The sequence below is a fragment of the Drosophila innubila genome (genome assembly GCF_004354385.1).
Source record: "Drosophila innubila isolate TH190305 chromosome 3R unlocalized genomic scaffold, UK_Dinn_1.0 2_E_3R, whole genome shotgun sequence".
Lineage (NCBI taxonomy): Eukaryota > Metazoa > Arthropoda > Insecta > Diptera > Drosophilidae > Drosophila > Drosophila innubila.
The window spans coordinates 24,230,985-24,253,686 of NW_022995380.1; the positions used below are offsets into that span (position 1 = coordinate 24,230,985).

The 22,702-nt window shown below is 34.7% G+C and overlaps 3 protein-coding genes across 3 annotated transcripts; 2 read left to right on the forward strand and 1 right to left on the reverse strand.

Moving 5' to 3' along the window:
• Nucleotides 1–828: 828 nt before the first annotated feature.
• Nucleotides 829–3,180, reverse strand: LOC117790565 (probable tubulin polyglutamylase ttll-15). Its single transcript, XM_034630045.1, has 4 exons — nt 3,057–3,180; nt 1,793–2,982; nt 1,530–1,734; nt 829–1,470 (listed from the first exon to the last, which is right to left on the reverse strand). The coding sequence occupies exons 1-4, from the start codon at nt 3,108–3,110 to the stop codon at nt 1,354–1,356; spliced, it is 1,566 nt and encodes a 521-aa protein (XP_034485936.1). The 5' UTR covers nt 3,111–3,180; the 3' UTR covers nt 829–1,353.
• A 400-nt stretch (nt 3,181–3,580) lies between these two features.
• LOC117790733 lies at nt 3,581–6,760 on the forward strand. The gene is made up of 9 exons (XM_034630278.1): nt 3,581–3,800; nt 3,860–3,964; nt 4,021–4,164; nt 4,223–4,334; nt 5,037–5,170; nt 5,223–5,363; nt 5,523–5,678; nt 5,966–6,292; nt 6,352–6,760. The coding sequence occupies exons 1-9, from the start codon at nt 3,585–3,587 to the stop codon at nt 6,721–6,723; spliced, it is 1,707 nt and encodes a 568-aa protein (XP_034486169.1). The 5' UTR covers nt 3,581–3,584; the 3' UTR covers nt 6,724–6,760.
• A 336-nt stretch (nt 6,761–7,096) lies between these two features.
• LOC117789474 (myosin-11) lies at nt 7,097–15,445 on the forward strand. The gene is made up of 11 exons (XM_034628504.1): nt 7,097–7,578; nt 7,771–8,282; nt 8,424–8,561; nt 8,643–9,386; nt 9,448–9,573; nt 9,646–10,254; nt 11,989–12,048; nt 12,218–13,002; nt 13,246–13,421; nt 13,849–15,002; nt 15,063–15,445. Exons 1-11 carry the CDS (start codon nt 7,097–7,099, stop codon nt 15,224–15,226), a joined length of 4,950 nt encoding a protein of 1,649 aa, XP_034484395.1. The 3' UTR covers nt 15,227–15,445.
• Nucleotides 15,446–22,702: the final 7,257 nt, after the last annotated feature.

Sequence of the window (22,702 nt, forward strand, 5' to 3'; positions counted from 1 at the left end):
GACGAAATAGCTGGCGGCCAAAGAAAAGTGTTAGTCAACAAGCGTCAACGAGCAACAGGCAACGGACAACAGGCAAAACACAGCCGTGCAACAAGTTTTTCCCATTCGCAATTTTCAGATCTTTGTCTACAAAAGCATTTAACCTTACGTGGTCCATGGGCAGCGAAGTTAGAAGGCTTACAAACATATACATACCCATACGAATAAATATGCATACATGTATGAGTGTTTCGCACTCGTCGGTCTATCTTGCAGTAGTAATTAACGGTTAGATCGAGTTATGTTAAATGTATTGCGAATAAATTGTATATATGAATATTTAAACACTGATTTTTAAGTATGAAGGGCGGGTCTATAAATAGATATAACAATGATCTGACCTTCATTTTATTTGAGAATACTCGTATTAAATGCTAAGTTATAATAATGTTAAAGGAACTGAGTTGGTTTTTGATCTAAATTGGATTCCTATCGAATATGGTAAGCATTAAAAATGTGCGCAGGGTATATATGTACTAAATAATATTTAAAAAACATAATTTACATTATCAACCTTTAATATCTGTTATTTATTGTCTTGTAAATTATTTTTAGAGATTTAAAATAAAACAATCAATAATTATTAATTATTCGCTATATTATTTAATACTTATATTAATGTAGAAATAATACAATATAGTTTTTTGTATAATATTAAGCAATATTCATAAATAAGAATCGTTACTAAATAGTAATTTAATTTTTAATGTGCGACGATGTTTTTAACACAGAAGTATAAACATTCAACTTACGAAAAATCGATATGGAATTAAAATAAAACGTTTTTAAAGCTTATATTACTGATTGCTAACTCTTCGTTTAATTTGTGTTTGTCCTCTCAGTTCCCGAGTTCTTTGTAATTCATATTTTTTATTGTAGCAAAAAATTAAGCTAATATTTTTTTAATTCCCCCATTCGACATTTATTTTCATCTATAGCTCATATTCGAAACGGTTACATACCTGAAATCTAGCCTCTGACATTTTCACCTTTAGCATCGCACTTAAATAATTTCTGTTTATTCGAAATAAATATACATATTTAAAAATTTTATCTTACATAAAACTACAAAGATATGCGATTCGACAAATTGCATTGTAATTTCAAAATCTTTGTGATTAAAAATTGTATTAAAAGATTATACTTTAATCTTCTTGTAGATAACTTTTAAGGACGGCTGACAAAAGTGACAAAACGGAAAAACGCACATACAGACGTAATGGCCTCAACAAAGATTCTAAGATGATATTACCTATCTACATTTTGAAAGATTTATGATACATACATAATGTGGTGTCCCAATGGGTAATAATATTACGTACACCAGGTACGATCGTATTCACATTTATTGTAAAACCAACGGGATATCCAAGCATTTCTCTTCGACATGTATCTAGTCTCGTCATCAATATTAAATGCATTAAATTCAAGCTGAAAATGAAATAGTGTTTTATTTAAAGGTTTGATGAAATATGAATGCATGTATTTACTATAGGCTGCGGGAAGATGCGCTTCATATCAACGCGATGCAGGTGCTCCTCGTGTGCTGACTTCAGCCATTCATATTCTGTTCCACTCAAGCAGGGCAGGCACAGATCACATTCATCTCGATTGCATGACTTATCACAATTGTAGTCCCCACATTTGTTGAGGCCAGTTACCAGATTTTTATCAGCAGTTACCATTTCAGATGGTCTAGAAAGATCTTACAATTTAAGCAAGTAATTTCATTTACTTTACAATATTTACATACATGTTACGGCTGACTCCTGATTCGCTTACTGGCAGTATTCCCACCAGGTTAAAGACACTGTACAGCACTTGCTCGTAGAGTAGAGAGTTTGGTTTGAAGTGCGCCGAAGAAAGATTGGGTGACATGTTGGCTTCCATCAGATAGACTTTTAGGTTCTCATCGATAAAAAGATCAAAGCGCAACAAATCAAAGAAATTGTGTGTCTTATACGAACGTAGTGTGCCAATAATATCTTGTTCTTTGGCCAATATTGTTGAGCGTATTATCCTTTCAACCTGTGGCCATATTTTTGAGGGATCCATGGATTGATCCCGCACATACGCCTCAAACGAGGCTCGCATGCTTCCGCCGTAGCTTTCGTAATATTTTCGAAGCGAAGGAACTTCCCAAGTGGGCAAGTAATTGTCACCTACAACATATTTGTCCAGGTTCTCGGCATCGAAGGGATAATACTTAACCGGACAGTAACGGAAAAGCACATCTCCAGTATAGATATAGACCCGCAATGGATTTACAGATGTGATTACAACATAAACGCCAATATCGAATTTATGGCCATCAACCAAAAATGGCTTCTTGATAAATTCCTGTACAAATGAATCATTTGAGTTGAATGCAATATCACTTGGTGCGCGAACTTTAATATGACGATGCTCATTGTGTTTCTGCACGAAGAGTGCCCCCGGATTTGCCGATGCGTACTCCAGGAACTCATCCCGCTGGTCAGGAAGACGGAAGGCGCGCGGCAAAAATGGTAGCTTCGTTGTACATAAGTCCACCTTATTGGTTAAATAGCCACAGCCAGGAAAATGATTAACCAATTGATTTGCGTCAAGATTCTTTAGGCTTGGCATAAGGCGGAATGGATAATCATGTGCCCACAGAAGATCCCATCCACCTTGGTCTAGTTGAACGCGTTTATAACCGAACTTGTGTAGAACGTTCACTACATGTACCAAGTGATCCTCTATGGGACTTTGGCTATAAATCGCATACGTCGGATAACGAGAATCCGACTTTTCGGTGATCGTGGCATTGACCGTGTTTCCCCCGTTTGAGATTCTTGTGTAGTGCGGCAGAAGTTCCACAAATATCGCAGTGAGAACTGTTGCAGCTAAAAACAGCATAACCGATCTCAATGGGATTGTAGACAGAGTTGGCCTTGATGGCTTAACGGGGTTTTCCTCTAACTGAAAAGGTGAAAGTTTTCTTGTACTTAAACCTTTACTTCGCAGATAAATTTCATTTTTGTCAATTTTCTTACCTTATACTCATCATTAGCGCTCTCAGTCGCTTCGTTTATTAAGTTTGACGTCATTTCAGAGCCGAAACTAAAAAATTCCAAATTGCATTTATTTATTTCAAACCGCACATTTAAATCACAATCGTCGGGAAGGGCAATAAATTTCTAAAATAAAAACAAATTGACATTCACATGTCAACGTCATCATCAGCTGTTTATCTTCTTCTTTAATGTTATTCATTCTTTGGCGCGAACTTAAACTGTTTCGAATTAAGGCTTTGTAACGTTTGCAACACTGGTGGCAAAGAGTCTATCGATAACGATTATCAAAGTGAAGTGTAATCGCGGGCTAATTCAAAAGTGCAGTAATTATATTAATAAATACTTATTATTCAGTGTCACGCACTCAGCGTTTATTTTAGATATTCACTAAGTACACTTTTCAAAAAACGCAAACGTTTTAATTCCATAACAATTTTTACATATTTCTTTTGTATATTTTAAAGATTTTGAAGCTTTATTTTTATTCGTTTTAGAGGATTTTCAAAAATGTTGAAACGTTTGCGAGATGCAGAAGAAACGTTTAAGAAGAAGAAGCAGCTTAAGCTATTGTTCAAAAAAGTCGTTCGACAAGTGATTATTAACACACAATGGCTTGATGATAATGAAGATGAGCAAAGGAGCCATCCTTTTTCCAGTAGTGCTAAGAGAAATTTATCATTGTTGGTACGCACGAAGAGAAAAAGCGAATTGTTGACGGCGAAAGTAAGATTCTAAAGTACATATTCAAATGTCAAAAATAAAATTGAGAATTCCAAGTAAAGGATAAATCGTTAATACGCACTCCACACTATTTTCGGACGATATCTGATCGAAAGAAATTGTGCACGTTATTTGCAGGATTAAAATGCTTTCAAAGTATTCCACCAGTATGTATAAGTTCTCTTATATGGATTTAAATTGTTTAGTTAAATATTTGTTTTAGAAATTACGTGCTCGTTTGGTGCCCTTTTTACAATTAATGTCCATTAATGCGGGGCGTATGGTTATAAGAGAAGGTGATGTGCCACATACAGTTATTTTTGTTGTAACAGGGGAAATTGAGATGTCAAAAACCAAACTCATAAAAGTAAGCAAAACTTATAACATTTATTTTTTATTATTATTTTATGTAATTATACACTTAGATTTCTAACAAGTTGGTGTCTGAAGGAAAGATAATGTTTGGACCCGGGGATTGCATTGGCGACTTAGAGATGACAGAGGAATGCAACCGTATTCATACTTTCATAACTAGGTGTATGTATTATTTTATTTTACGATCAGTTGTCTGAACCTCATTGCAGATCTCCCCTATACAGTGTAGTAGTAAAATTTTAACAATATTATGATTTAATGATGTCGAAAACGAATTCTTGAATTCGTTGCACATTTTTATAGTATTTTGTTGTTGTTTAAAAATAAGTAGAAAAATTAGGTAAACACGCGATATGCTTTAACATGGGATTGTAAGTCAGTGTAGAAGAGCGAACATTTCAGCTGTTTCGTGACCCAAAGCAAAGGCCTGCACCAGCCAATTTAATCAGCAATAAAAAAAGTTAAGTCCTAATTCGATTCAATCAAAATGAATAGCAAAACACAGCACCCTCGTCAAACCGTACCCCACATCCTTTTCTCCTGGGCTGTACTACAATGTGCCAGAAGTTGCGCCCACTACGTAATGCAAATATAGGTTGGCACAAACAACTGCCCCAGACCCCTCAGACCCTTTAGATCTTTTAGGCCCTTCAGAGCTGCCAACCAATTCTCAATTTTGCTTTCACTTCGCAACGATGGTGCTTATTATTTGTATTGTAACTTTTTTTTTGTTGCTTTCGACATGTTTTCCTCTTTTGGGTAATCGGTTGGGAATCTTCAAACGAATTGATGTACTCCATTCCCATTTCGCAACTGCCACTGGTGGCCATTAAACGTACATTTTGCTCAACGGCTGCTCCATAGCCCAATGTGAACTTCTGGCACTGTTCGAGGATGATTTTGATTCTATTCTAAGGCCTTACATGAAGAAGATTTGGATTGAGAAGAAGAAAGCCTTGAAGGCTTTAGACTACTTTAATTTTCTAGACGAAGAACAGGTAATATTTTGTTCCACAATTAACCTCTCTCTATATTTATAATTTTTTACAGATTTTAAATGCGTGCAAAATGAGTTCCCTTAGGCAGTTTAAGCCTCTGGATACTATTTACTCCCACGATAAGGGAACACTGACAAATGTTCACTTTGTATTGAGCGGGGAGTGTGTTGTTCTTCAGTGTCTAAATGTAAAGGTATGTGAACTTTACAGATATTTTAATACTAAAAAAAGAGCCGGTTTCTTATATAATTTAAAATTTAATTTTTCATCAAATGTGCATCTATTATACAGTTAGAATCGGGGTTCACAAAAATAATAACAATACAATTTAATTTTATTCGTTTTTACAAAGGTAAAACACAGAAATGGTAAAAAAGTTTATGAACTTGTAGACACATTGGATGAAGCCAACATATCTGAGGATAGTGATAACGATTCCAAAAACAAGGACAGCCAATCAACTTTGCATTTAAGCAGTGATGATGACAATGAACCAGATAAAAAAAGGGTGAGCGTACACAAATACACTTATATTATTTGCATTATTTAATCAAGTATACGACCTGGATTCCCTAACTTGTTTGAAAATTAACAACAACTTATTTACTTAAACTAAGATAGACCTTGTTAAAGATACGCACATTATCGTATATAAGGCATCAAGCACTATTTAGTGTACTGCCTCTGCTCCAAACTGCAAATTTAAATAAATGCTTTTTAATATTACTATTTATTCGATTCAGAGTTTCTAAATATTTGATTTAAAAAATATTAACTAAAACTAATAATATGCAGTTTAAAAAAATGAAACTGAAAGATATAGAACTGGCATGTGCAATGGGCAAAGATTCATCGATTCATAGACATCAAACTTATCGAAACAAAGGTTCAAGCTCAAGGTATTCAGCTCATGAAGATGTCGAAGAAGAAGAACTGTCGTTTTACGAGGAAGAATTTAAGGAAACTAGCTCGAGCTCAATCTATTCTTTCAATAATATAAAAAAATTATCAGTGCAAGAATCGAGTTTACATTCATTAATAGAAACTGAAGATAGCGAAGAGTCCAATGAATCTGAAATAGTTAAGGAAAAATCGGTCTGTCGCTTTGCACCAACTGTTATTGTAAGTCTTACGAATTTAAGCAATTTCTAAACCAATTAATATTTTTATCATTATTTAAGGATGAAACTTATGAGAGTCATTTCATTGATGTTGGATCCTTAACATTTGGTGGCATTTTTGGATTGGGCGAAAAAACGCATCATCGTGTCATTATGGCCCGAGATACCGTACAATGTCTGATGTTGCCGCGATTCTTTTTACTGGATCCCAATCTTAATCCTGGAAATATATGGCAACGACGACTATTCTATCTAAATTGCATCATTCCTACCAGGGAAATGCTATTCAATGATTTTCTTAGGAATCTTAAGTGGAAAAAATTCAAATCCGATTACTTGAATGAAAATTTGAAGTCAATCGCAAATGACATTGCCACCATTGATGATATACCAATTTTGTGTCGCATTGAAGAAGGCATAGAAAATTATTAAAAAATTATATTGCTAGTTTCCAAAAAAAAACTAATAATAGTAGATTTTCTTAATAGCTGCAGAACTCACATCAGAAAGAACTATTTTAGCATAATTCTTGGTCAATCTCTCACTAACAAACCATTTCAGAAAATTATAATATACAAAGCTAACAAGTTTCCATGAATAAAGTAAAAACTAACAGTCTCGTACTACCAATTTGCATTGCCAAACTGAGTCAACATTGTTGTGGCTACTTTCGGGTAAACATGGAAACGGTTAACAATGGTTTTGTTTAGGGTTTCCAAGCACACAACGTAGTATTCCTTCCACAGTATTGATTCAACGTTTGCAGTGAAAGTTTGTTAAATTGTGAAGAATATTTTATTTGGATATGGCCGGAACAAATTTACCAAGAGTGCCGGAGGGTGTACGGGACCTAATGAAAGCCTATACCAAGGAAGTTTTACGTGAAAAACCGACGAATCTTTATGAGTTCTCGTCTGACTATTTTGAAAGAATTGCGAGTGGTAGAGGACACCACAAAGTGCTTAAATACGAGCCACCGCAAAGTTACGAAACCATTATGAAAAACCGCATAAGACATCAAGTACCGATTTCACTTGTTTTTAACATAATTCCCGATAATCTAACTGAACTGATTAAAAAGTTCATTAAAGCTGTTCTTAGAGAAAAGCCCGAGAATTTACTCATTTTTGCAGTAGAATATTTCCAAAGGCTTCGCACTACCCACTCCCCACGCATGGAGTATTCGAAGTACTCTGCCTTTGAGAAATATAATGACGAAAAGGGAAGCTCCTTTGCCCCGCAAGAAAAATGTACTTGCGGTCGCATACTAAGCTCAAGAACTAGAGAGTTGGAAACAGCCCTAGAAGGGGAACCAAATGTTTCAGATCAAGATCATAAAGTATCTACTACTGAGTCTACTCACAGTGTTCAATATTTAAAGGCAGTTTGCATTATTCAAACACATATTCGAAAATACTTGAAAGGAAAGCGTGAAAAATCCGAAAAGATTAATTCTAAAACTCAAAACTTTTATAAAAGTCAGGAATATATGAATGCTATATTTATAATACAAAGACAATGTCGGCGTTATTTAGCCAAAAAGAGAGTTGGGAAGACAACGGAGTTAAAAAAAGAAAATCGTTACGATTCAGTTGAATACATGAATGCTATTCGTATTATACAGCGATACTGCAGGCAATATTTACGCAAGAGAACCCCAAGGAGTCCCTTAAATAGCAATAAAACCCATTCCAAGGAAAGAAAACTTTCACTTACGAACGCAGCATTTATTATTCAGAGAGCATTTAGAAATATGGTCAAGACACGGAGGGCCAAAAGACATATAAATGCCGAGCTCGACCAATGCGATGAGGTCAACGATAATGCCTCCGAGGCAGCCTCATATACCTCCGCATCCACGGCTCTCCTTTCCACAGAGTCGGCCTGTGAGCACATCGAGTTTGGTGGCAGTAACTATGAGGAGGGAGTCCATCAACAAACTATTCGTGAAGATGAGGAAGTTGAAAATGACTATACCAACAAACTTCAAGGTGAATATATAACAAAGGGTATTAATTCAAATAAAAAATCAATAATTTCAAATGGTAATGGTAAATAATTGCTGTCGTATGCTTATTATATCACATGTAACGTCTAACTATATATATTATCAAATTAATATATTTTTTCAGATTTAGACAATTTAAACGAAGAAATGGACAACAGAAAGAAAAGAGGATTATATGGACAAAAAAGCCGTAGGGACATACACAGTGAGCCAAACTCTGAGAAGCCTATTGCGAGTAGCGATAATTCCGAGGACTTTCCAAGTGAAATTGTAAACAAAAGCTATAGTTCAACGGAAAATATTAAAAATAATCTATTAAAAGACGATTCCATGTCTACTTTAGCTGACCAAGCTGATGATAGGAAGTCTATTGGAGCGGTAGAGTCTATTAAGACGAGTGTTTCCCATAAAGACAGCGCGGAAATTTCTACAACCGCTCATAAACTAGCTCCGGAAAATTCAGCTTTGCAAAGCGTTCTCTCAGTTTCCAATACAACAAATATATTGAAAAATATAGAAGAATCAAGTGCAACTTTAGATGCCCCATTGGAGGATAACAATGAAAGTAATACAGTGAAATCAATTAAGGAAAGTATTTCACAAGCAGAATGCTTGGAAACAGATGCTCAATCTCATGAACTTAAGATATCATCACCATTGAAAAACCATAGTCCTTCCAATGAAATGAAAAACTCGGAAGAATCTATTAAGAAAAGTATTTCACAAATGGAAAACTTAGAAACTGCTCCTCAGTCTGATGAGCTCGTCAGACTAACACAATCAAATAGCCTTTCTGAGGAAATTGATGCAGATCATTCAAAAATATCGCAAGGGGAAGAGATTGTTTCCTCAATTAATTCTATAGCCGAGCAAGAGCCCAGTTCTGATCCTTCAACCAATATTGATAGAGACTTGCAAACTTCTGATCAATTTGTCAAGACAGAGACGGATCTTAATCAACATTTTGAAGGAGCTAATAATAATAAATCGGCTGATCTGGAACATTCATCAACACCAGAAGGTAGTATTGAAGATAAACCAACATCTGCTGAAGGAAAAACATTGAGTTTAACGGAGAACAATATAGGTAAATATATAAACAATTATATAAGTATAGACTATAATTATTCTACCTATTTCCAAAATAGCTGCACAAGGCGCTGAGAAATTCAATTCAGAGAACGACTATTTAACAGAAGTAAACAGCCTTCAGACAGTTTTGAATACTATGAAAGAAAAGTATAATCAGGACGAAGAAATATTCGATAACAAAAGTGTGTATACATAATATCAGAACTCATCTTTGTATCTGTACAGTGGTGAAACTATAATTATTATTATTACAGAATCAACTCCTTCTGCAACTAACGAAGAAGGTTTTGAACAAAATAAAGGCTCCACCTCAAATATGGAATCCGATAGTACAGCAGAGGCTAAAGAATCTGAGATAACTGAAGATAGAAATATAGATCAAGTAGCGGTACCCCCATTAAAAACAGAATCTGCAGATAATACGTCAGAAAGTGAAGAGCTAAGTAATTTGGAAGATAAACATTCAAAGGAAGACACAATCGCAAATGGTATTGGAAAATCAATTATAATTCATAGTATACTTCCGGGTGAAGATGATTATGAATTACCGCTTTCATCTGAGATTCTCTCGAGTCCAGATAATACAAGTAATGTAACTAATGTAACTGAGAGTACTCCTGATATCGATGAGAACACAGAAGAGATTAAGAACATCGAAGAAAAAAATATAGATGAGCCGAAATTAAAGCAGGATTCTTCCCGTATTCCAGACATACAAACAGTTGATGAGCTCATAATAAATTCAACTACCAAAGAAGATATTCAGGTCTTAGAACGTTCTTACTCAGAGGTAGATTCGTCTATTAAGCCAACCAAAGGATCTGATGAGAATAAAAACAGAAAACAAATAGAGGAAGACTCGAGTGAGAAAGCAGAAGCAGATAATTTAGGCGATACTGATACTGCAAATAATATGATAGAAAAACGGTCTAAAGAAAATATTGAAAAGTTTGAAGAACAATTAGAAAAGAAAAAAATCCAATTAACTGAAGATCCTTTATTGCAAACAGAGTTAATAGACTCCAAAACTCCAACTGCATCAGAAGAGGAGAGTAAAGAGAGCATTATGGAAGCATCATTAATAGATTCTGAGATTATCCAATCCTCAAATAATTCTGGAAATCTTACAAGAGATAGCATTGAAGATAATAATACTGAAGAAACTGAAAATATTGAAGCAAGGTCAGCTGAGAATTCAGATGATGTGAACAAACAAAACTTACCCATTTCTGAAGCTATCATAGATAACGAGTCACAACGTTTAGATACAGATTTAACTTCTTTAGATAAAAATAAATCTATGGATGACATTAAGGTACTCGCACATTCAGAGCCAGAATCGAAAATGCCTGATGATCACACAAAAGATGAAGAAGAAATAATGAACGAGGATATTAGCAAAAGCGTTAATAGAAGTTCCGTTGAAATTAATGAAAATATGAATGTAATGCCAATTCTGGCTCTACAGGACAGTAATAAAATTGATGAAACAGGGATGGATATTATTAAACCCACGTCAGCTGAAGATTCTTTGGAAACAGTAAAAGAAAAAACTCAAGATAATGTTCAATCAACATTACCAACAGAAGCTGAGGACAAAGCTCAACATAATATGAAAGCACTAATACCTGAAGAAACAGAGGACAAATCTGATGACAAAAATGAAACGAAATTGTCTGAAGAAGCTAAGAAAAAGACATTGACTTTATCAAATGATAAAAACTCTCAAGATAATATTAAAACAGCAGGGGAAGCTGCTGAAAATCCTATAATTACCTTTAGTGGTGAAAAAACTCATCAAAAATTCAATTTGTCTGAAGGAAACGAGAAAAAAATTAATGATGATGTTAGTACAACTTTGTCTGAAGAAGCTCAAGAAATAATTAAAGATAATAAATCCGCAGAATCTATGGAAAGACCATTGACATTAACCAATGATGACAAGGCTCAAGGCAATTTAAAATCAACAATTTTAAATGAAACTGAGAAAGCTGCTGTGATTGCATTAATTGATGAAAAAAATCCAAAGAATATTAAAGAAGACAATGAAGAAATAGTTGAAGGCAATATCAAAACAACTTTTTCTGAAGAAGTAACAATATCTGACGATAAAATTAAAGGTTCAATGAAATCACCATTATCTAAAGAAACTGAGGAAAATGTTAAGGATAATATTAACAAATCACTTTCTAAAGGATCTGCGGAAAGATCACCATCAAGTGACAATGATTATACTGATGTCACTGAGGATACTTTAATCTCCAATACAGCTAAAATCATAAGTCCTGAATCTTCCAAAAGTAAATCTGTTGATAATGAAGATATAAATTCTCAAATACAAGTTAATGATTCTGAAATGTCAACAGAAGTCAACACTGTACTTGGTAAAGACTCTACGGATTTAGGTAATAAAAAAAAAATAAACAAATAAAAATAATAATAATACTTTTACTAATTTTGCAGATGGAGACCAAAAGAAACATATCGAGACAGATCAAAACCTTGCTGAAGTTACTAATTTAAAAGGTAATCATGTTGTATACAAAATTATTGTAGTTTATAATTATAATAATTTTAACTATCTATTATTTCAAAAGCTGAAAATATTGAAAATAACGAAGTGAAGCTGGACTCCAAGACTTCCGAAGTAAATATTGGTAAGAGTTTGAATGAATTACATATTCTAAAAAATGTCCTCACATTAGCAGAACAAATCTTCATTCCCCATGAGTAATCATTTAATTGACACACAAATTAAAAAAATGCCAATCGTTAAAGACAAACAATTGACAAGTACCACAACGGGTCGATTATCGAATGCTCCAGTTGCTGAGCTGCAGTTGAAATCATTTAAGACAGATTCCGATGGGGGAAATTGGTACGATGTTTACAATGAGCCTAGTGAAGATTCACACACCGATAATAATACAGCAAAAGTAAAAGAGATAGACGTTGATAGTGCAAGATTTCAAAAAAGTCAATCTGTCGAATATCTGGAGAGGAGACCAAATTACATTTATGGAGAAGAATCAACACCACAAGAACCAGTTAAACCAAAGCAATCGATTGCATTTTTTATTTCATTTGATGGAGATGATGGGAAAACAAGCTTTAAAATACCCAAAAGATTCTTAAGACAAACCGAATCGACTCATAAAATATTGAAGAAGCATCACATAAAGGAAAATGATCAAGTCTTAAGCATGGACCCAATAATACCAGCTGAAGAAGATATTAACGAATCAGATGTAGATATAGGATATCAGCAGTTTGGCATACAAAAGTTACAAACTATTCACGAACTTAATGAAAATGAGTCAAGCAATGAGCTCAAAAGTTTAATTTATAAATCAGATGATTATGCCAATGAATTCGAGGATCAGGAAATAAGTATGGTTGATTCAGATAATAAATATACTGAAGAGAACTATGATAATTTGAATGCAGAAGCTGTTGATAGAGCTGACTCAACTGAAGATAGGATCGATCACTCATTAAAGGAAAAAGAAGATGAAATTAAGATTGTAGAAGACAATGAAACCGATCAATCCCATGACATTAGCCGCAAAAAAAGCGCACAGATTATACAAAGAGCTTTTAAAAACTATCTAGTACGTCGAGAAGAAAAACGTAGCGCTCAGGTTTATAATGAAGATAAAAAATGTTTAAATAATTCAAAAAATAATTTAAACAAAGATGCGGCAGCCACAAGAATTCAGAAAGCCATCAGACTTTTCCTGGCCAGAATTGCACAAAATGCAAAGGAAACTGCGAGTCTTAAAGACAGAAAATATTCAAATGCTGAAATATTAGCAGTAATTCGAATTCAAAGTATGTTCAGGAATTATATTCAGCGAAAGAAACTAGCATACAATGAGGATATATCTAAGGGTACATCTGCAACATCCCTAATAACAATAATTCCAAATACCAACGAATCTCAAACACCAGAAGTTTCATTTAATGAAGGAGAACTTTCGGATGAGATGACAGTGATGAATCCTGAGGTCAACTCAACCAAACCTGAATGGTTTGTAGGCACGCAGCGCATTTCACTGGAGAGACCAGGGAGCGTAATTAACTCTTCGGAGACTGGCATAATTGGCATTCCTGAATCTACAGAAAATATGAAAATAGAATCTGACACAAAATTAGCAACTGATATTGGCAATATTGTTAACGAATTAAATGCAAGCGAAATATTTGCACAAGATAATGGAGCTTCTAATAATTTAGCAGGTTCAACAAACGAAACATTGGAGGACTTAGCAATTGAGGCATTTGACGAATTGGATGCATCTCTTAAAGGTAATACGAATCCAAATTACAGTAAAAAAAAACATAAATTAATTGTTAATCTTACACTTTTTAATAGATACACCAAAACGACAGTTATTGAATGAATTTTTAATTAAAGAAATCGAGTTTTCTACTATTCAAGAGCCTTATCCACACAGTCAAGATAATTCAATGCTGGTGGAAGTTCAAGAAGAAAAATGTATAAAGAAATCCGTGTCACGTAGCAATCTCTCTGATGAAGAAACTAAAGATGATCCTAAAAATGAAAAGGAAGATACTCAATTGGATGCAATGGATGAAGCAACATCAAAATTAATGAAACCAGAAGAGGTAATTGAAAAAATGTCACAGCGTAGGTCATCGGAAACACGGGAAAAACTTAAAGAAGACTTTCAGATAGGAGAACCTATATTTGGCGAACCTATTATACGATCCATGAGCTCTCTGCAAGAACAGAATTCCCTTGATATCGAGGATGGCGATATAATTGTATATAATCGTCTGCAACGCGATGAGACAAGAGAGAGTTCAGCTCAAAGCGAATCTGTTGTGTTTGGAGATGATGATGATAAAGTCTTAAGCAATGATGCTGAAGCTGCAAGGTCACAATTATCGCGCCATTATACAATTGCCGGAGAAGATCCTCGTGTTATTTTCAGGTCCGTAACTATAGATGAAACAGTGCGATATATTGAGAATGACAACGAAGATGAAGAAAATGGAATTAACAACAGTATGAGTTTCTGTTTGGACGACGAAACTTCTGAGAACATTCGTAAAAAGATGATGGCATATTCCCTATCGGAAGGGGACTCTGATTATTGTGATCCCAGCAATATAATCCAAGATGATTTTCATATAGACACCGCCATGACTGATGCCATGGATACATCCACTGAAACTGAATCGACGATTGTCTCAGCCGCCACGAAGATACAAGCCGGAGCACGAGGATTCTTGGCTAGACGAAGATTACGTCGAGCCAGTGCCGGAACAAAGTCGTCAACTCAGGATACCAAGGCATCTTTTGGAAACGATGCCATAAGCGAGTCTCTAGAACGGTTTATTGAAGAAGAAGCTGCTAAGAAAATCCAAGTCGCTTATCGTCTGCACAGTAAAAAACAGAAAAAACAGACAAACAATTTAAAAAGTGCAAGTTTGGAGAGCAGTTTGGCTGCCAAACGGCAAACACTGCAACGTGGTGATGCATTGCGAAATGATTCAAATTCAACGCCAGAGGATGAGAATAGCAGTAGCACAAGTCATGGACAACTTCCAAAGGTTGTAGAGACTCAGTCAGGCAAAGATATTGGTAAGCGAAATACAATATTATTAAATAGTATACGATTTATTCATAGCTTCTCTACTATAGCTCCGCGTTCAAAGAGGAGTACCGATTTGGGACTAAAATGGCCCGCAGTGAGACAAAACTCCATGCCAGTCCAAATAGATTGTGAGGTTCTCCGACCCATACCGAAGCATATGCGAAGACGGATAAAAAGCGCTGAAAATGGAAAAAATAAAAAACGAAAATAAATCTTACTAAAATTCATCAAAATATATAATGAAATACATATACAGTACTGTACCGAAGTCGACTTTAAAAGCAATTATTCAAAAATAAGTAAAGTATAGTTTGAGAAACTCTTTTAAATTAAATGAAAACCCTGCACCTTTCAGTGGATTTGTTTCGAAAGTGGAACACGGTTTCATACTCTGCAATTTATAAATTACATACATATATATTTCTTATATTTACTGATACCATTGCTATTTAATAAAGTAGTACGAAACATATCAAATAATGGTTTTATTATGTGCTTTGTAAAAATTACCCCTTTCTGAAAAATAGAAAGAAACATCGTTATTACTCATTACCGAATTATAAACTTGTAATAATTATACATATGTCTTGCATAATTTATGGAGCAACATGAAAATACCTTTCGATTTATGTAATTCGAATTTATTTTAAGTTAATCCTAAAACTATGCTTTACAAATATCTATAAAAGTAGTTCAAAAGGGAATTTCATAAAAGATCTCAATATAAATATGACGAAATATTATTTTACACATTAAAAACATTTTTAATAGATAGAAAATTATTACCTTGAAATAATCTGTCGTGATCGCTAAGATCGCTTCAATTGTTTCGCATTTGAAAGAGAGTATCTGTATATTTTACTTTAAGATGTTTGCATTGCCTACTTTTCGGCATCTCAAAAGATTTATCAAAGCTTTTAGCTGCATGTTATTTGTGCCAAGCATCATTTCAGCTAATAAACTGCCCTTTATGTGAATGAATATGACTTTTGGCCAATGTAAGTACCATCTCAAAGCAATGTCGTTTCCAGGAAACGAGCATCGCCTCATTCATTAGCCATTTAAGACTTTTCTCAGGCATCTTTCGGTGCCGAAAAGTGGGTCGCACACCTGTAAGCAAGAGAAAGAGACGCAATCCACAAATTGGAGTGCAAATATTATGAAATTCCCCCCGTAACAGAATGAAATCCAACAACAATAATGGAGAACTGAGAAGCTGAAGAACAACTATAAACAACAACAACCATTTCACCAGCTTTAATTCAAGTTAAGGCCCAAGCAGATTCACTCTTGATGATTATAAAGTTTTCTTGTTTTGGGGGCACTCGAATCGTCTGTTTTGCTTTCCTTTCATTATCGAGCGGCAAAATATTGGTTAAGCAAGCAAAAACAATGAAAACGAAAGAAGAAATGAAGATAAAAAGTAAATTTGTAAAAGAAAAAAAAGAAGGAGAAGAAGAAGAAGAAAAAACCGCAGCGTGACCAACAAATGATGAAGATGATGCCAGCCAGCATCTGCATCTCTTTTGAGAAAAATCACGATTATGATGATGATCAGGCGGGCAGAACACTAACATTCAAGTTAAAGCTCATTACGATTGCTATCAAGTGGAATCATCATCAGTGGAAGAAGTAGAAGCTAAAGATGGAGAAGCAGAAGAAGAGGTTGGTAACAAGGCAGAAGCGTGGGTACGAAATAATGAAACAGAATCGCCTGCATGACAATGATTACACTAACGACAACTGAAACTGAAACGAGACAGATAATTTCCATCGCACTCGCACAACAGGAATGAGAATGCGAATGGGAATGGAACTGAAACTGCTGCTCTCTCGCGCTCTCTCCTTCTCGCATACTCACACTCAGAGTGTGTGTGTGTGTGTGTGTGTTGGTGGCTGTCAGCTTACAAGAATTTGGGCCAAAGCAGCGAATATAAACAAAACTTGGATGATGATGGTTACTTAACAGTGTTGAACAATAAATGCGTAAGTACATATACTTATATGTATATCTAAGTATATTTGTGCGTGTAAGTGGCATATTCATAAGTGTTAGTTTGGTTGTAGGTGTGGTGAAATGATGAGTACGTTTGTGAACGAGAAAAAGACAGTGTCAAGATGATGTAGGGTGCGTGGAAGGGAAGACTGTGGATGCAGGTGCGTAGGAATTTACGGCTTGATTCATCGAGTGCTGAATGTCATTTGCAGTGAATAAATCGGTAATTTTTTGTTCTCCATAAAAGTGCAAAGGCGCTCATTTTTAATCTGATTAAAAAATCATTAAATATATAAAAGAGTGCTGCATATGGAAAGGAATTACTGGACAATATATTTACAAAAACAAATGTATATTCTCTAGCTTGTCTTTTAATTAAAATAAAGATAAAGCATTGACAAAAAGAGGGAAACTGTAGGAAATGTAAAGAATAAATTTTTAGCTAGACAAGTAATTAGTTTAATAAAGAAAAAAGTTTCCATAGTTGCAATTAAATTCAAAAATTTTAAAAATCCGAATATAGGTGTAGGTTTTAATTCAATTCAACACAAAATAATAACAAATTTTTGTAGGAAAAATTCACCGAAACTGACATAAACGATTTGGTTTTAAGTCTTACTAAAGGATTTAATGTCGGTTACGGTTTTGTTTTTGGTAGTAAAAATGAAACAGTTAGTTTCTGTTACCGGTATCGGTTCCGGTTCCGGTATTATTCCCTGAAAAAGATCCGTCAAATATGCGAATTTTTTATTTTGTTTATAAAGATACTTAACAAGCCGAATATTATTATGGAATAAAGTATAATCTATCATGACTTTTACAAAGTTTGTAAGACGTATGAAAACATTTCTTTCTTAAGCATTCTTCTCAAAAGTCACATTCCCAGATAACTAAGTAACCCAGTGACTAAATTGTTGAAATGATGTCATTGTATTTTTTGGCCAACTTATTGGGCTTTCCTAAGCATAATTTATATGGGTGTTCCCTCTTTTGCTGCTGCTTCGTGCCCTTTCACCAATGCCCTCTCTATCGCTCTTTCGTTGTCTCCCACTCTTTCTCTACATCTATCTCGCTCGCACGCGCAGACACAATTTGCAAATGAGTTGGTTGATTCTTTTGGCTGACTTTTCGTTGAGTTAATTAGTAAGTATCTTTCCTCTGCACGCACGCAACAACAACAATAACGCGTTTTGGCGCTTGACTCTGCGTGTAAGTGTCTGTGTGTGTGTGTTTGTGTGTGTGAGGGTATTTGTATTCGTAATGGCGGCATTGCTGTTCTTATTAGCGTTGTATGGCTCTCTGCAGTCAGCTTTTAAGCTGCTTCTGCTCCAAAAGTGGGTCAGCAGCGTCGTTAAAGCGTAAGTGTGTGTGCGTGTGTATGTTCTTGTGTGTGTGTGTGTCAGTGTGCAAATTAAATATTCACAGCGTTGGTTAAGCAAATAAAATCTTATTCTCAGCTTTGTTGTAATTGTTGTTGCATTTCGTTCTCTGTGCGTGTGTGTGTGTGTGTGTGTGTATGTTGGTTTCTGCCTTTTATTTGTTTGTACGTCTTTCGGCTTAGGCCGACGCTTAACTCACAATCACAATCAAAATCGACGATCGCGCTGCGCATGAAAGTGAATCAGAATGTTAGCAACCGTTGTTGTTGCTGCGTGTGCTTTGTCTTGTTGTTGTTTTTGTTTCTGCTGCTGCTACTCTTTGCAAAGCAAATGAGATCAAAAGTGGGCTTAAGTCGCATCTCTTTAACCTAAATCTGTCAATGCTGTTAGCCAAAAAGCGCGCGAGTTGCCTTAATGCGAGCTACAGTCTGCGTTTAAATGCTTATCATTGTAAAGGGAATCGTTAGAGCAGCATCGAACCATAAAAATGGCTCTACAGTTAACGAAACTACAAATCAACTAACATTGTTTAAATGCAATTTTTTGGCATTCTCATTTTTTTGTGTTTTGAGCACATGTTTCTGGAAAAGCGTAAAATTGATAATTTTAAATATATATAATTTTAACTTTATTAAAAATTTTTGAGAAAAACTGACCCGATTTTCCAGCGGCATGTCTTTTTGATAATGGCTTGGCCTCTTTATTCATTCTGTATTTAAATTTAATTCACTTAGAACAGTTTTTTATTTTTCGACCATCGAAGATATGGATGTTAAGGGTCCCCCCTTTGAAATTTTGAAAATTCAAAATTTTAAATCTCAAATTTTTACTTTTAATCAACTCCTTATATTGTAATTAGTATAAAACGATACTTTAAACTTGATTCTGAGACCTTTCATTTTCTTGTAAAAAATCATGTCAAAATTAAGAAATATTTTGACTTGTAAAGTTGCTAGATCAGAGGCTTGCGCAACTTCGAACTGTCATAACTTTAGCAAAACTGTACCGATTTTCAAGCGAAATGTCATTTTGATCATGGTTCGGCCTCTTTATTCATTCTGTATTTTGTAATTTTGTTCATTTAGAAAATTTTATTATTTTCGACTATCGAAGTCATGGTTCTATGTACATGGTAAGGGTCCCTCCTTTGAAATTTAGAAAATTCAAAATTTTAAATTTCAAGTTTTTACTTTTAATCAACTCCTTATATTGGAAATAGTATAAAACGACACTTTAAACTTGATTCGGAGGCCTTTCATTTTCTTGTAAAAAATCATGTCAAAATTAAGAAATATTTTCACATGTATATTTGCTAGGTCAGAGGTTTGAGTAACTTCATACTGTGATAACTTTGCCAAAACCTTACCGACTTTCAAGCGGAATGTCATTTTGATCATGGTTTGGAATCTACATTAATTTTTGATTCAAATTTGATCAAATTCGTTTAAAAAATTTTATTTCTCTGGATCTAGACATTTACTTCAATGTCATTATTATAATTAAACAAAACCGTATCATTTTAAAATGTTTCTAAATTGATTTGGTGTAACCGAAAGAAGAAAACTGGAATAGAACCTTTTACCGAAATAGTTATTTTGGATCGTACCGGTATTGAAACGGTAACCTTTATTATCGTATCGTAATACTTGACAATAATATTTTGTATGTGGAATTATAGCGAATTTTTGCGCCTTGCAGATATATTATTTTTTTGTTTTTGTTATTTGTACAACATTTCTTTCTTGTGGACTCGTGAAAAAGCTATGAAGCGCTTCAGTTGGGGCAAGATTTTTTTATATGATTTGTGGGCGTTGCTTATTATGAGTTATGTGAGATCTGAGATGTGGATGTAGATGTGGACGAGGCAGTAAACTCAATCTGTCAATGAGCCGGGAGCAATATAAAGAGGTGTGCCCTGACCCAATTTGAGCTCTGTTCTGTTATTTACTTAGGCATGAGCTCAGCGAGTGACGATGATGCTGACGAAGCATTGAGTATATTATCAGAATTGCCTTACGCCTAAATATCTTAAGTAGTAAAAGTATTTGAATTTGGTTCACTGATGATGCAAATGTGTTTGCTGGCTGTCATAAGGTTAAGGGACAACAAAACGCCCACAAAAATAATTTGGAAAAAGTCCAGGGTACCCTTTCGACCTCAGGCGAAGGGCAAACGAAGAGGTCGTTAAGTAAAATACGCTTTTGCATCATTTGCAAGACCATGGCTAAAGTAAGGTTTGCTATTTGCTTCTTGGGCAAATGGTCAGGCAACAGTAGGTAGATAGTTGAGGCCCATTTGGCCCGTTTGGCAGTTAGGCAAGCATGTCAAAGGACAGCAAACAGTGAAATGCGCGATTTTATGACAAACAAAGACCGAACTTAAGTGGAAACAGTCAGCGAGCACGCCTATAAGCTGGACACGCTAAAAATGGCATTTTATGACCATGACAAAAGATGACAGCGTCGCGACGCGTCGCCTATTTTCGTCGTCACTGCATCCGCAATCGCATCATGTGGCAGTTGAAGTTGCAGTTGCAGTTGCACTTACTGTCGCCGTTTGTCTATTTCTTGGCAGTCGTAAATCATCCCGCAACGTTTTGCATGTGACATAAAATTGACCCAGTTTCTGTTCCCCGAGTAACCCGCAGTGTCGTCTCTTATGCAAAACTCTAAACTGCAACCCTTTGGAATGTCTGCCAAAAATGTTTTCATTAATGTTGGGAATTTTACCTTGAGAAGTCTGACCTTGAGTTTATAGTTTCCGGCTATTATATCGTTGTTGCATCATATAAAAATGACACGCGTCTTGCGTCATCCTTCATTATCCTTTTGCAGGACACATACGTCGCACACATGTGATAAACATTATGTAACCTTGACAATGAACAACAATATGTTGTAAATTAGTCAAAGAATCAATATCTTTGTAATCGTTTTTGATAATAGATTTAAAGCTGCTTAGCTTTGAGATCATCTTCTAATATGATTAAATAGTTGTAAACGGAATAGAGCAGTAATAAGTCAATTGATGGACAAGATATACTAGATATACATTTAACTTAATCTTGAAAGTCTTCTACAAATATTGAAATTGGGGCTTAATGATTTTTTTTTAATAAATTGTAAATGACCAAATTATAAAATAAGTATACATTCAACAAAAATATGATTTCACCGCAAGTTTGTTGCCTAAGTCATTTGATATTTGGGTCAATTTTAATAACTTAAAGAAATATTTAGAGGTAATTGATAAAACAAACACTAATACTAATGTCATATTTAGCAAAGTGTTTCAGAAAAATACTTTGTTCAGCCAGAATAATAATAATAAAAGTCATCATCATAATGTCAAAAAGTGAGTTGTGCGCAGCAATTGACAAAAAAACTGTTACTTTCACATTGGCTAAAAGTCAAGATTAGTGCGAAAGCAACAAAAAAGACAAACAACAGTAGCAGCAGCAACAACAATAAATAGCAGCCAGAACAACAAAAGAAATGTAATAGATGCTCATTTGGCAGCATTGCTGTTCGACAACAACACCAACAACAACTATTGTACAAATAGGGCTAATTATGCGCACACTTTCAGGCACACATTTTTTCTTTCTTTTTTCCTTTTCAGTCAGCTTTATTTTTGCAATTCTGCTCGTGGCAAAAAATGACAAAATAATATAAATTGAGAGGCCAGACAATGCAAAAGAATCACGTCGTTATAATATTTTTTTTTACTGGCTGCTGTTAAGCATTGTAGTGGTATTTTCTGTTGTTATTGCTACCGCAACAACAACAAAAGGGTTGCACTTAAATGAAAGTTGTTTAAGCCCGTTGAAGTTGCTCTTTAAGCGTTTTGGCAGTACCACATCAGCCCACAAAGGGTCAGAGCTGAATTTAAAAAGCCAAATTGATCAGCCGCTATATGCAATATAAGATCAAGTGAATGAGTGTGATTGACATTGAAATACCCTGCGAAGATTCAGTGCGTTGTGCTAACCAGAATGAGTTTTAAATTTCTGGCGATTTATAATGTTTAATTTTAAGATATAATTTTCGTTAAGATACGGAACAAAAATAATAAAGTAAAATAAAAATATTTAAAAAAGTTTGTTTTTTATTTTAGCACTTCTCCAATTCTGAAATTCCTCTTTATTAAATTATACATTTAATTTATGCCATATCCGGTTAACCAGATATTATCATCGGACATTTTATAAATATGTTGGGCCCACTCGATTTGGGTTATTTTTGCGGGCACGTGACTCTCCCGGCATGGTTGGAAAATGCGGATATAACAGAAAAGTAAAGCTGACGTAGGA